This window comes from Dermacentor variabilis, chromosome 1, assembly GCF_050947875.1.
Source record: "Dermacentor variabilis isolate Ectoservices chromosome 1, ASM5094787v1, whole genome shotgun sequence".
Lineage (NCBI taxonomy): Eukaryota > Metazoa > Arthropoda > Arachnida > Ixodida > Ixodidae > Dermacentor > Dermacentor variabilis.
In genome coordinates, this window is record NC_134568.1 from 71,506,505 (window position 1) to 71,519,517 (window position 13,013).

The following is a 13,013-nucleotide window of genomic DNA, read 5'->3' on the forward strand; positions in this document are numbered from 1 at the left end:
TCGGACAGACTGCCTCGCACCTGCGGCGCTCGTGCTAATTCATTCGCGTCGGACCATACCTTTCTCGCGCCTTATGGCGATGTGCCTTGCAAATAACATCACAGATGTTTCCGTGCGAGCAGTAGGGACCGCACTAGAGGCTGAACCGCATATGTTGAAAATCTAGAAGTGAGAGCGCCTTAGCAACCGCTTTTGAACGCAAGTGGCTCAAAGGCCGGCGGTGACGCTCGACGCCCCTGCAACCGCTATGAGAATACGTCGCGCTACCCTAACGCCTGTTACGCTGACCTAACCTAACGTTAATCAAACGTGGCCGAGACGAAAAAACAATAGAGAGTTTTAGAATTGGGGACCCAAGAAAATTGCGCGCCACAAGTGCGCATGCGCAGAAGCCAAGCCAGTCTTGGGTTCTTGCGTTCGCGTTAACCCAAGACCCAAGAATCGAAAACTAGCGTGGGCCCCCAAGCCGTCTTGGGCCGCCCTCGCGGGTGACAGCGATGGCGTACAGCAGATGGTCGCAGAGCAAACTTTATTTACTTCGACTGATTTTCGCCATTTCACGCGGGTGAACTCGCAGTTTTTTCGCAGCGCGTCACAAGGAAACACCAACTAAGAGCATTTGGCTTCGATTGGCTTTGCTTGGCTTAGAATCGCACGCTTAATTCGTAATGCTAACTGCTACTAACACAGTTTCTTACATTTTATTCTCCGTTCTTTTTGCTCAAAAATGCATTCTGTTTGTTTTCACTTGTAAGAAAAGAGGTTCATTTTTTTTTTTCTTTCAAGCACCTTTCTATTTTCAACACTGCGGCGCCCCGAGCGCTCAACCCAACGCTGTCTGCGTTCGACCCAATCCTCAAACTCTGCTGCTCATCTAAACCCAAGAGCAACCGACGCAACGCGGCTTGGGGGCCCAGAGCCTTGCGCCCCCAAATCTAAAACTCTCTAATAATCCTCACGGCGCAACCGCTGTGAGAATAGGCCGCGCCACCCTAGCGCCTTTTACGCTAACGTAACCTAACCTGAGGTAACCTAAACCTAAGCTAACCTAACCTAACGTGGGCGCTCACAGCGTGACATCAGGCAGTGGCATTCAACCGCGATTGCTGAGCCGCTGTGCGTTTATTTCACTCAAAGGTGACCACTCAAAAATGCCCCTGAAAAGTCGCGGACAGCAGCATAGCAAATATTACAAGAAGGCTCAAGAGATGGCGCCACCACCCTGCACGTGCAGTGTTACAAACTGGCCACGCGCCTTTTCTAAAATCTCCGCTCTCACCATCGCGGCAGCCCTCCTAGACGACATAGCAAGTTGCGTCTGGCACTCCCGCTCCTCTCCTGCTGGTCGGCCTCCCCGTCTCAAAACTCTCCATTCTCTGTACCTCCATGTAACCACACCCATTCCTGTGAACTCCATGCTTAATAAACCCAGTTAACCTCCGTTAACAAAAGTCCAGTGTTCTACCGTCCCCTGTACGAGGCATAACGAAACATGGTGTCAGAGGTGAACTAGTTCTAACGTCAGCGCATCAGCAATGGAGAAGATTCCTGCACCTGCGAAATTCGACTCCAGAGGAAACCCTGCGGAACAATGGCGAGCCTTCAAGTAGAGCTTCACGCTATACCTCAAAGCAACTAACACAGCGAGAGCACCATATGACCGGCAAGTAGCACTTCTTTTCACAGTCGGTGGTTCTTCACTGCTTGATATCTACAACGCTTCGGACTTCGGGGGACCGACTGAGGAAAGACCAAATCCAGAATTTAACTATGCATATGTCATCAGCCTCCTCGACACCCATTTCTTACCGAAGCACAACGAGCTGTACTCGCGATACATCTTCCCAATTCACATGCAAGGGGAGGAAGAGCAGTTCGACAGCTTCGTAACAAATTTTAACGTCAAATCGCGCGATTTTCGATTCGGAAACTAAAGCGAAATATGATCCGCGACCAGATCGTCTGTGGTATCTATGACGAAAATGCCCGTGCAGTCATTCTCAAGTTAGAAGATCCGACCCGAGAGAAGGTTGAAAAGGTGTGTCGAGCACACGAAGCAACGAAAATTCAAATGAAGGCATTTAAAGAGGGTACTCCATCAAACAGCGAGACCGTGCACGCAGTGAAGAAATTCGTCCATCGCACCAATGTCAACTCGAAAAGCGCAAAAGGAAAACCACAAAAATCTAACGTACCAAAATGCAGGTATTGCGGTGGTAGCCACGAGCGCAAAAGAGAAACCTGCCCAGCTTGGAAACAAACATGCAGCAAGTGCAAAAAAACGAAATCACTTCGCGGCAGTTCGTAAAAGCAGCAAGGTAATTGCTGGTCTGGCAGTAGATAGAGAGGATGAAAATATACTGGCACTTCAAAGCCGCAAACTAAGCTCAGTCCACACGTTTCTGAGAGTGAACGGAGCACAAGTTTCAAGTGGACAGCGGTGCAGCTGTTGAAGTCATCAATAGCAAATACAACTGTGCACAACAACTCTGCGAACGTGGAATGGAAGCAACGTTCACTGTTCAGGCAAGGCGCAACTAGAAGTTACGACCGCAAACAGACAGAGGTATTCTGTGGAATTCATAGTGGTTAAAGACGACTTAACTCCTTTTCATAGGAAGATCGACAGCTGATAAAATGGGTCTGATAATCATAGACTACAATCTTGTGGCTGGAATCGACGAAATTCCAGAAGAAAGTTTCATTCCTCACACAGTGGAAAATACCCAGATGTTTTTGGAGACACTCTAGGAACACTCCCGGGAAATGTACACTTGGTGAATAAGTCAGATACGCTTCCGAAAGCGATAACAAGTTGCAGAGTGCTTGTCAGCATTAAACCGCAATTAGAACAAACATTGGCAAGCCTGGAAAAAAGAGGTATCATTAAAAGTGTAGCAGAGCCAACGCAGTGGGTGAGCAGATTGGTTGTGGCAAACAAGAAGAATGGTGAAATGCGAATATGCATTGACCCACAAGCACTGAACGAGGCTCTCGAACGAGAACGTCACACATTGCCCATCCTCGATGATCTGCTACCCGATCTTGCCAAAGCAAAAATCTTCGCAAAACTAGACTTGCGAGAAGGCTACTGGCAATGTTCTCTAGATAATGAGTCAAGCTTTATGACCATATTTCAAACACCAAAAAGTCGATCGTTATCGATGGCTCCGCCTGCCGTTTGGACTTGCGGTACGCAGCGAAATTTTCCAGAAAAGACTTCAAGTGGCACTTGAAGGACTTAGCAGAGTTCTCTGCGTTGTAGACGATATTCTTGCCTATGGAGTGGGAGAAAATGATAAAGATGCTGTCGAAACTCATGACAAGAAATTAGAGAGGCTACTCCAGAGATGCCGACAAATTGGAATTTGTCTCAACAAAGAAAGAAACTCAGCTCAGAGCCTCAACAACTGTCTTCCTAGGACGCGTGCTGACAAAAGAAGGACGAAAAGTTGATCCAAATAAAGTCAAGACGATTGAACAAATGCCAAAGCCAGTCGAGGTCCAAGGAATACAACGCTTCTGCGGAATGATCAACTATCTCTCCAGATTCTTGCCGAAAATTTCGCGTATATTAGATCCTTTGAGAAAAGTCACTGTCAAGAATACACCATGCCACTGGGGAAAACCGCAAGAAGCATTTCAGAAGGCAAAAGACGCTGTGACGAGAGCTTCAATTCTGGCCTACTACGACTCACGAAAGCAGTTAGAAATTCAATGTGATGCAAGCGATCTTGGACTCGGAGTAGCTTTTCAAGACAGACAGCCAATCTCGTTCGCCAGCAGAGCACTTACACCGACAGAAATCCGCTATGCACAAATTGAAAAGGAAATGTTGGCTATCGTCTTCACATTAAACAAGTTCCACCAGTACACATTCGGAAGAGAAACAAAGATCATCAGCGATCACAAGCCACTGCAAGCGATCATGAAGAAACGATTGGATCAGGTTCCAAGGCAACAACAAGGCGTGATTCTTCAGACGCAAAGATACAGCATTGTCATCGAGCACAGACGAGGCAAAGAATTACTTTTGGCTGATACAATGCCAATTGCGTTCCTTCCCAACGAAAGCAATGAACAAGAACTTGAAAACATCAACGTGTTGCACTACCTTCCTGTGAGAAAAGAAACCCTGGAAAAGATTCGGTCTGGGACTGAGAGAGATGAATCACTGCAAAGGTTGAAAGCTATCATCTTGTCAGGTTGGCCACAAGATAAGCGTCAACTACCCCAAGACACGCGCATGTACTTCACATACAGAGATGAGCTTACAGTTGAAGACAATCTCATTTTCAAGGGATTACGGCTAATCGTCCCAATTTCTCTGAGAGTTGAGATCAAAGCAACCCTTCACTCATCACATCTTATGATTGAGAGCTCTCTAAGACGGGCTCGTGAATGTGTGTTTTGACCAGGAATGAATGCAGCATTAAAAGACCTCATCGCAGGGTGCGAAGTGTGTCAAAAGCACGCACACTCCCAGCAACGAGAAACACTCTCTTCTCACCCAGAACCATGCTTTCCATGGGAGCGAGTTGGATGCGACAATTTTCGAATTGAACGGAAATAAATTCTTGAACACACTAATTACTACAGCAACTTTTGGGAAGTGGACCAACTGAAATCAATCACCCCCAATCACGTAATACTCAAAATAAAGTCTCACTTTGCAAGGCACGGAATACCAAGAGTTCTGATAAGCGACAACGGACCACAATTCACCAGCGAGGAATTCGACAACTTTTCAAAAAGCTGGAACTTCAAAAGCAAAACGTCAAGCCCAGGATACCCGCGTTCTAATGGAATGGCTGAATCAGCCGTAAAGACGGCAAAAATGCTGGTCAAGAAAGCAGAAGACAGCCACTCAGATCCACGAAATGGCGTTTCTTGATTGCAGAAACACTCCGCTGCAAGAACTGAACACTAGTCCAGCGCAATTACTCATGTGTCGCCGCACTAGAACGACTTTGCCAACAACATCGGATCTACTGTAACCCAAAGCAGTCGACGTGAGCGAGAAAAGAAAGGCGAATAGGCAACGTTGTACTACAACAGACAAGCCAAGGATTTGCCGAGCCTAAGCGAAGGTCAAAGTGTCGCAGTTCGACCAATGAAAGGCGGGGAATGGGTCAAAGGGACAATAATTAGAAGAATTGACGAAAGATAGTATGAAGTTCAACTTGGTGAAAGCGTGCTGCGGAGGAACCGAGTATTTATCAGGCCAAGATCTTCCGCGACTGCCGATAACATAGAGTTACTATACTGACTCTAGAGGACAAGCTACCCATAGGGCCCATGCATTGAAATTGGGAACCGCAAGAGCGCCGCCATGTTGCTACGCGCCGAGGTTGCCAGCTCCCGAGACGCTTGCTAGACTTGGTGACAGTAGTCAGTTTTAATTCGGCTACCGTAGCAGCGTAGCAGCATGGCGTCTCGCTTGTAGTGTCGTGATGTGTGCGTGCAGCCGTGTGTTTGGGCTTTATAAGTTGGTTCTTTATTCTATGTTGCGGGACGGTGTGGGTGTGGTCCATGTTGGCCGTACAGGTGGCAGTTATGCAACCGAGGGATGATCCTGTTGAAGTTTCCGGCGGTGTGCGGTTTTCAGCGGTCACGCCTGTTGCAGGAGTGTCACTCGAGGAGGTTACGAGCTCGAAGCTGTGGTCAGATTCCTCGTTGGCGTTCCGTAATTCTCTTCGTACGGGCGCGGTATGTTGCAAAAGCCGCTTTCGCGATCTATCGTCGACGATAGATCGGGGTTTTTTATTATTGTAAGTACTGATCCAGCTGTAGGACACATGTAACCGACAAACGGAAGTCTAAGGAGAGCACCTGAGATTATAATAAAGCAGGAGGCGCAGGAACTCCAGGGCACCCAAGGGACAGTGGGGGGATCAAAGCACGAAGCAGAACAGTACGTAGGTTGGGGCCGCCGAGGCAGGTGTGTGCCAGGGAGTGTTCGCACGGACGGCTCCCCTGGCAAGCGCAGCAGTGCCTCGCAAGGTCGAGATACTTTAAAGGCACCTGCGCCCATGATCTTTCTTTTGCCTCGGTGCAGTGAGCACGATTAACGAGAATAATATGGAGGGCATCTGGTGCAGTCGCAAATGTGTCATGGCAAATGTAGCTCGCGTCGCCTGGCGTGTGTAGTAATATCAGAGTTGGCTGTATGAACTTTATGCATAATACGCTTTGTTACGGTACCTTAACGGAATGGGTCTAGAGGACGGTGTTGGTACATTTTTTCGTACCGCCCTAATCCTATACCCTCCACTACAAACACACACACACATACCCCCCCCCCTTTTTTTATGTATACATACAATTCCTTGCCATGACGGATCATAGCCTCCTTTATTTCTGAAAAATAGAGGAGGCTATGGACGGATTGACCAGTTCAAGTTGTCAACTTGTCAGTAACTGTCATAGGAATCACTGTAATAAACACAATTCCACGATCGGACTGTTTACTTTCATTTTTTGTTGTAACACTGAGGTCTACATCGAACTTTATTTTGTATATGTGAGAGAAGTATGTGGATATCACGAGCTTAAGCCAATGTGCGATACACAGACAAACCAGCTGCTACAACATGAACTGCATTGAGGGCCACACAACACATACGTAATTAAAGGTGCGAAATATAGGGGGAAGCTTCAAAATACGCTCTGTAGCACTGCAAAGTATAACATATATTGTATGTGTACAATAAATGTTCAAAAAAACAATGCATCAATGTCCCATTTGCCTTCAAATTTATTATCAAGTTCAAGTTTACTGAAGTTTATTATGAGCATATGTACAACAGGAATCTACTGACACACCCGCAGTCGAGGTGGCTGTTCGAGGTGTGCTGGCTGCCTCAGTGTAAGAAAAAGAAATTGGGTGAATGTCGACACCAGTGCCACTGCTTCTTGCCTCTGACCTGCACGTGCCTCCGCGGCATCTTTGTGCACAAGTGTGCTGGCGTGGCGAGGCGTAGGAGTCATCCGAGAGAAAGAGTATCGTTTACATGGAGAAGTGGCTGTTCACATTGCCTGTCGCTTTCCCTCAAATGTTTCTTTGGCGACTAGGCTGACACACCTGCAGTCAAGGTGGCTGTTCGAGGTGTGCTGGCTGCCTAAACGAAAGAAAAAGAAAGAAATTAGATGAATGTCGATACCAGTGCTATTGCTTCTTGCCTCTTACCTGCATTTGCCTCCACGGCCTCTTGGCTTGCGGAGTCTGTGTGAGGGAGCTGCTGTGGCTAGGCGTAGGCATTGTCTAAGCAAAAAGAAAAGGCCATTCAAATGGGGAATTGTGAAAATAAATGCAGTTCTTATGTCTGCTTCTTGCACTCTTCTTGCCTAAAAGGTTTGAAACATAGTGTCCAATATACACCAGCACTTTGAGTGCTTCTGCTTTTTACATGCAGGTGTTGCTGCGAGATCCTTAGTATGGCTGCGTGCAGCATTGTAACACTTGGTGGAGGCATTTAAAGTGGTAGCCAAAAATATATAGAATCATCCTTGTCTGCATGAATGCTTTCAATTTCTAAATGCAGTGGTAACTATCACTATTAGTGCAAGGCCCCCCACATCTATGCGGCAAGTGCCATAGCTCGAAACTGAATTTTTCCTTTAGCGTTTCACAAGGCGTCTGATAGGTCCACATTAGATGCGATGTGTTTGTTTTTATTTATCCCAGTGTGGAGAAAGCATCATTAAATTGTTTTTTTTTATTTTGGCGTGTCTTGTTTCTTGGTTTATTTCTGAATTTATCAAGCAGCAGTCCCATGATACTAAAGTGACTTATGTAATGGCAATCAGCTTTTGTTTTGCAGAAAACGCATTTCCTGACCCATTGTTTGACATCCCCTCACGCGCATAATTTTGCAAAGTATTCTACCTATATTGACTTGCTTGACCTCCACTAAAGAGTCTTGCATTTTCAAATATGACTCTTTCCTTAAAATCATTCAACACTTCTCATAATTTCTGTACCTTGGGCTTCTGATACTTTGCATTCACCATATTTGCTTCTTGTTTCTGACTAGAAATGTCTTCTTTAATTTAGAGCTTAAATTTTACCTTTGGAACACACGGAAGGGCTTGCCATTGCATATCTGCATAAAAGGGAAACATGTTTCATTAAACATTTGCAAAATCCAATTGAAGATTGATAAATGCAGCTTGCAGTGTGATATGACTGAATGAGCCATAAAAGTAACTCATCTCACTCGGTAAATTAAAGCACATATTAGTGTGATGTACAAGACACGTTACACTAATGCGGTGGTGGGTTCTCTAGCTTATAGAGCAAAATAATCGGTGCGCGAGAAAAAAATACTTTTGCGTACCCCTTGTACATACTGATTTAAGAAAAATGAGCTGGAGCTGTCCACATGATCTACGAATTTTACCTGCGAGTATGGTCAACAAAAATGTGTCCCAGCTGCTTAGTGGTATTTGAGATTATGTCAGTATTGCATATGTGCCTGTTTAAAATAATTGAATTTCCAAAATGCTCGCAGGGATCTGATGTACATATCTGCAGTTTATGGATACATGTAAAAGACTCAGCATCAAGTGCAAGTGAACGGTCCCACAGGTCCTGAGTCGATCATGCAAATAGATTCGCTGCACAAATTTGTGACCAGAAAAGATATTCCACATGAAATGGCATGCAAGAAAGTGTTGAAAATATTGCACAGTTAATAAAACGCCTACGCTATTAATATGTGGGTTGATGCCCTTGTTATGCAAAACGGAGGTGAGGCATGCAGACAGGAAAATATTATATAGAGTAGAGAGTACTATAGAGTATTTAAAAGCAAACAACACGAGCGCCGCCCACTTCTCTACTCTTGTGTCCTGTCTGCACGCCTCAGCTCTGTTTTGCATAGCGAATCCTTACCAACTAGCTCAGCTTTCTGTCGTTCTAAGTCTCGATGCACTTGATTTCGTCCGCATTAGGCACTCGCCTCTTGATTACTTCGTGGCACAGAAATACTCGGCATCAGGCTGTTTTTCTGCTGTGGCCTGTGTAGAAGCATGATTGTTCAAAGTGCAACAATTAAACAGATTCTTTGAGTTGCTTGTGGCTTCGCCAGTACAATTCCGGTGCGCTGGTCCGCCTGTCCAGTAATTTCTTACTGAAGGGAAACCTGCAAATAAAAACACCGCTCCGCATGTAGAAAAATGCTCTACTGTGACGCTTCTCAAACGATTGTGATGCACCACAAGAGCTGCCTACTCAGGTGATATTCTCAACAAGGAGATACATTCGTTTAGTTACATGTGAAGGTATATGCCAGAGCACTTCGGGGCTTCGGTGGCACATAAGGCACGAGTGTGCCGTAGCGTCCGATGCCGACGCGCGATCGCATGTCAAACCTAAACTGTACGAAACTACTACGCATCCAAAAAACAGATTCGAAACCGAAATTCGCGTCATCCTTTATTACATGAATGCGTACATCGTGATTTACATAAGTCACAGACTTAGCGATCCCTTTCTGTAAACTTAATATTAACGCACCACCTTCATAAAGCCATCAGGTATGCGTTTTAGATGACAAAACATAAGGTGACTTGTACTTGTTTTCAGCTCTTTTAATAGTAATTGCGCTGGCCACATTGACCAGTAGCAACAGGGCGGCGCCATAGAGTTAGTAGAACAACTCTAGAGGAAAAGCTGGGCCGGAAAAGTGGGAACCTCTAGGGCGCCGCCCTGTTGCTACTGGTCAATGTGGCCAGCACAATTACTATTGAAAGGGCTGAAAACAAGTACAGGTCACCTTATGCTTTGTCATCTAAAAACGCATACCTGATGGCTTTATGAAGGTGGTGCGTTAATATTAAGTTTACAGAAAGCGATCGCTAAGTCCGTGATTTATGTAAATCACGATGTACGTATTCATGCAATAAAGGATGACGCGAATTTCGGTTTCGAATCTGTTTTTTTGGATGCGTAGTAGTTTCATACAGTTTAGGTTTGACAAAGGAGGCACTGGTTTGACATGCGATCGCGCGTCGACATCGGACGCTATGGTACACTCGTGCCTTATGTGCCACCGAAGTCCCGGAGTGCTCTGGCATATACCTTCACATGTAAGTAAACGAATGTATCTCCTTGTTGAGAATATCACGCGAGTAGGCAGCTCTTGTGGTGCATCACAATCGTTTGAGAAACGTCACAGTATTTTTCTACATGCGGAGCGGCGTTTTTATTTGCAGGTTTCCCTTCAGTAGGAAATTGCTGGACAGGCGGACCAGCGCACCGGAATTGTACTGGCGAAGCCACAAGCAACTCAAAGAATCTGTTTAATTGTTGCACTTTGAACAATCATGCTTCTACAAAGGCCACAGCAGAAAAACAGCCTGATGCCGACCGAGTATCTCTGTGCCACGAAGTAATCAAGAGGCGAGTGCCTAATGCGGACGAAATCGAGTGCATCGAGACTTAGAACGACAAAAGCTGAGCTAGTTGGTAAGGATTCATTATGCAAAACAGAGGTGAGGCGTGCAGACAGGACACAAGAGTAGAGAAGTGGGCGGCGCTTGTGTTGTTTGCTTGTAAATATGCTACTCTTGTGTCCTGTCTGCACGCCTCACCTCCGTTTGGCATAACGAGTGCATCAACCCACATATTAATAGCCTAGGCGTTTTATTAACTGTGCAATATTTTCAACACTTCCTTGCATGCCATTTCATGTGGAATATCTTTTCTGGTCACAAATTTGTGCAGCGAATCTATTTGCATGATCGACTCCGGGCCTGTGGGACCGTTCACTTGCACTTGATGCTGAGTCTTTTACATGTATCCATAAACTGCAGATAAGCACATCAGATCCCTGCGAGCATTTTCAAAATTCAGTTATTTTAGACAACAGGCACATATGCAATACTGACATAATCCCGAATACCACTAAGCAGCCGGGACACATTTTTGTTGACCATACTCGCATGTAAAATAAGTACATCATGTGGACAGCTCCAGCTCATTTTCCTTAAATCAGTGTGTACAAGGGGTATGCAAAAATAATTTTTTTCTCGCGCACCGATTATTTTGCTGTAGCAAGAGAACCCACCATGTTAGTGTAACGTATCTTGTATATCACACTAATATGTGCTTTAATTTACCAAGTGAGATGAGTTACTTTTATGACTCATTCATTCATATCACACTGCAAGCTGCATTCATCAACCTTCAATTGGATTTTGCAAATGTTTCATGAAACATGTTTCCCTTTTATTCAGATATGCAATGGCAAGCCCTTCCCTGTGTTCCAAAGGTAAATTTAAGCTCTAAATTAAAGAAGACATTTCTAGTCAGAAACAAGCAAAAATGGTGAATGCAGAGTATCAGAAACCCAAGGTACAGAAATTATGAGAAGTGTCGAATGATTTTAAGGAAAGAGTCGTATTTGAATATGCAAGACTCTTTAGTGGAGGTCAAGCAAGTCAATATAGGTAGAATACTCTGCAAAATTATGCGAGTGAGGGGATGTCAAACAATGGGTCAGGAAATACATTGTTTTTCTGCAAAACAAAAGCTGATTGCCATTACATAAGTCACTTTAGCATCATGAGACTGCTGCTTGATAAATTCAGAAATAAACCAAGAAACAAGACACGCAAAAATAAAAAACAATTTAATGATGCTCTCCCCACACTGGGATAAATAAAAACAAACACATCACATCTAATGTGGACATATCAGACGCCTTGTGAAACACTAAAGGAAAAATTCAGTTTCGAGCTATGGCACTTGCCGCATAGATGTGGGGGGCCTTGCACTAATAGTGATAGTTACCCCTGCATTTAGAAATTGAAAGCATTCGTGCAGACAAGGATGATTCTTTATATTTTTGGCTACCACTTCAAATGCCTCCACCAAGTGTTACAATGCTGCACGCAGCCATACTAAGGATCTCGCAGCAACACCTGCAGGTAAAAAGCAGAAGCAGTCAAATTGCTGGTGTGTACTGGACACTATGTTTGAAAACTTTTAGGCAAGAAGAGTGCAAGAAGCAGACATAACAACTGCATTTATTTCCATAATTCCCCATTTGAATGGCCTTCTCTTTTTGCTTAGACAATGCCTACGCCTAGCCACAGCAGCTCCCTCATACAGACTCTGCAAGCCAGGAGGCCGTGGAGCCAAATGCAGGTAAGAGGCAAGAAGCAATAGCACTGGTATCGACATTAATCTAATTTCTTTCTTTTTCTTTCGTTTAGGCAGCCAGCACACCTCGAACAGCCACCTTGACTGCGGGTGTGTCACCCTAGTCGCCAAGGAAAGCGGCAGGCAATGTGAACAGCCACTTCTCCATGTAAACGATACTCTTTCTCTCGGATGACTCCTACGCCTCGCCACGCCAGCACACTTGTGCACAAAGATGCCGCGGAGGCACGTGCAGGTCAGAGGCAAGAAGCAGTGGCACTGGTGTCGACATTCACCCAATTTCTTTTTCTTACACTGAGGCAGCCAGCACACCTCGAACAGCCACCTCGACTGCGGGTGTGTCAGTAGATTCCTGTTGTACATGTGCTCATAATAAACTTCAGTAAACTTGAACTTGATAATAAACTTGAAGGCAAATGGGACATTGATGCATTGTATTTTTGAACATTTATTGTACACATACAATATATTTTATACTTTGCAGTGGTACAGAGCGTATTTTGAGGCTTCCCCCTATACTTTGCACCTTTAATTACGTATGTTTTGTGTGGCCCTCAATGCAGTTCATGTTGTAGCAGCTGCTTTGTCTGTGTATCGCACATTGGCTTAAGCTCGTGATATCCACATACTTCTCTCACATATACAAAATAAAGTTCTATGTAGTCCTCAGTGTTACAACAAAAAATGAAAGTAAACATTCCGATCGTGGAATTGTGTTTATTACAGTGATTGCTATAACAGCTACTGAGAAGTTGACAACTTGAACTGGTCAATCGGTCCACAGCCTCCTCTATTCTTCGAAAATAAAGGAGGCTATGATCCGTCATGGCAAGGAATTGTATGT

The 13,013-nt window shown here is 44.9% G+C and overlaps 1 protein-coding gene and 1 long non-coding RNA gene across 5 annotated transcripts; one reads left to right on the forward strand and one right to left on the reverse strand.

The window, feature by feature from the left end:
• Positions 1 to 6,525: 6,525 nt before the first annotated feature.
• On the reverse strand, positions 6,526 to 9,362 carry LOC142579148 (uncharacterized). The gene is made up of 3 exons (XR_012827359.1): positions 8,897 to 9,362; positions 7,190 to 8,105; positions 6,526 to 7,121 (listed from the first exon to the last, which is right to left on the reverse strand). It is a non-coding gene; the product is annotated as an uncharacterized LOC142579148 (long non-coding RNA).
• Positions 9,363 to 9,975: 613 nt separating this feature from the next.
• Positions 9,976 to 12,656, forward strand: LOC142579151 (uncharacterized). 4 transcript variants are annotated; one of them, XM_075689099.1, is made up of 5 exons: positions 9,976 to 10,092; positions 10,219 to 10,405; positions 11,242 to 11,276; positions 12,080 to 12,154; positions 12,227 to 12,653. In XM_075689099.1, the coding sequence occupies exons 1-4, from the start codon at positions 10,002 to 10,004 to the stop codon at positions 12,094 to 12,096; spliced, it is 330 nt and encodes a 109-aa protein (XP_075545214.1). In that variant the 5' UTR covers positions 9,976 to 10,001; the 3' UTR covers positions 12,097 to 12,154; positions 12,227 to 12,653. The 4 variants fall into 4 exon arrangements, 2 of the variants coding, with proteins under 2 accessions (XP_075545214.1, XP_075545206.1); XM_075689091.1 differs by having other exon boundaries at positions 12,223 to 12,651; XR_012827363.1 differs by lacking the exon at positions 11,242 to 11,276 and having other exon boundaries at positions 9,976 to 10,471; positions 12,227 to 12,656.
• The last annotated feature ends 357 nt before the right edge of the window (positions 12,657 to 13,013 follow it).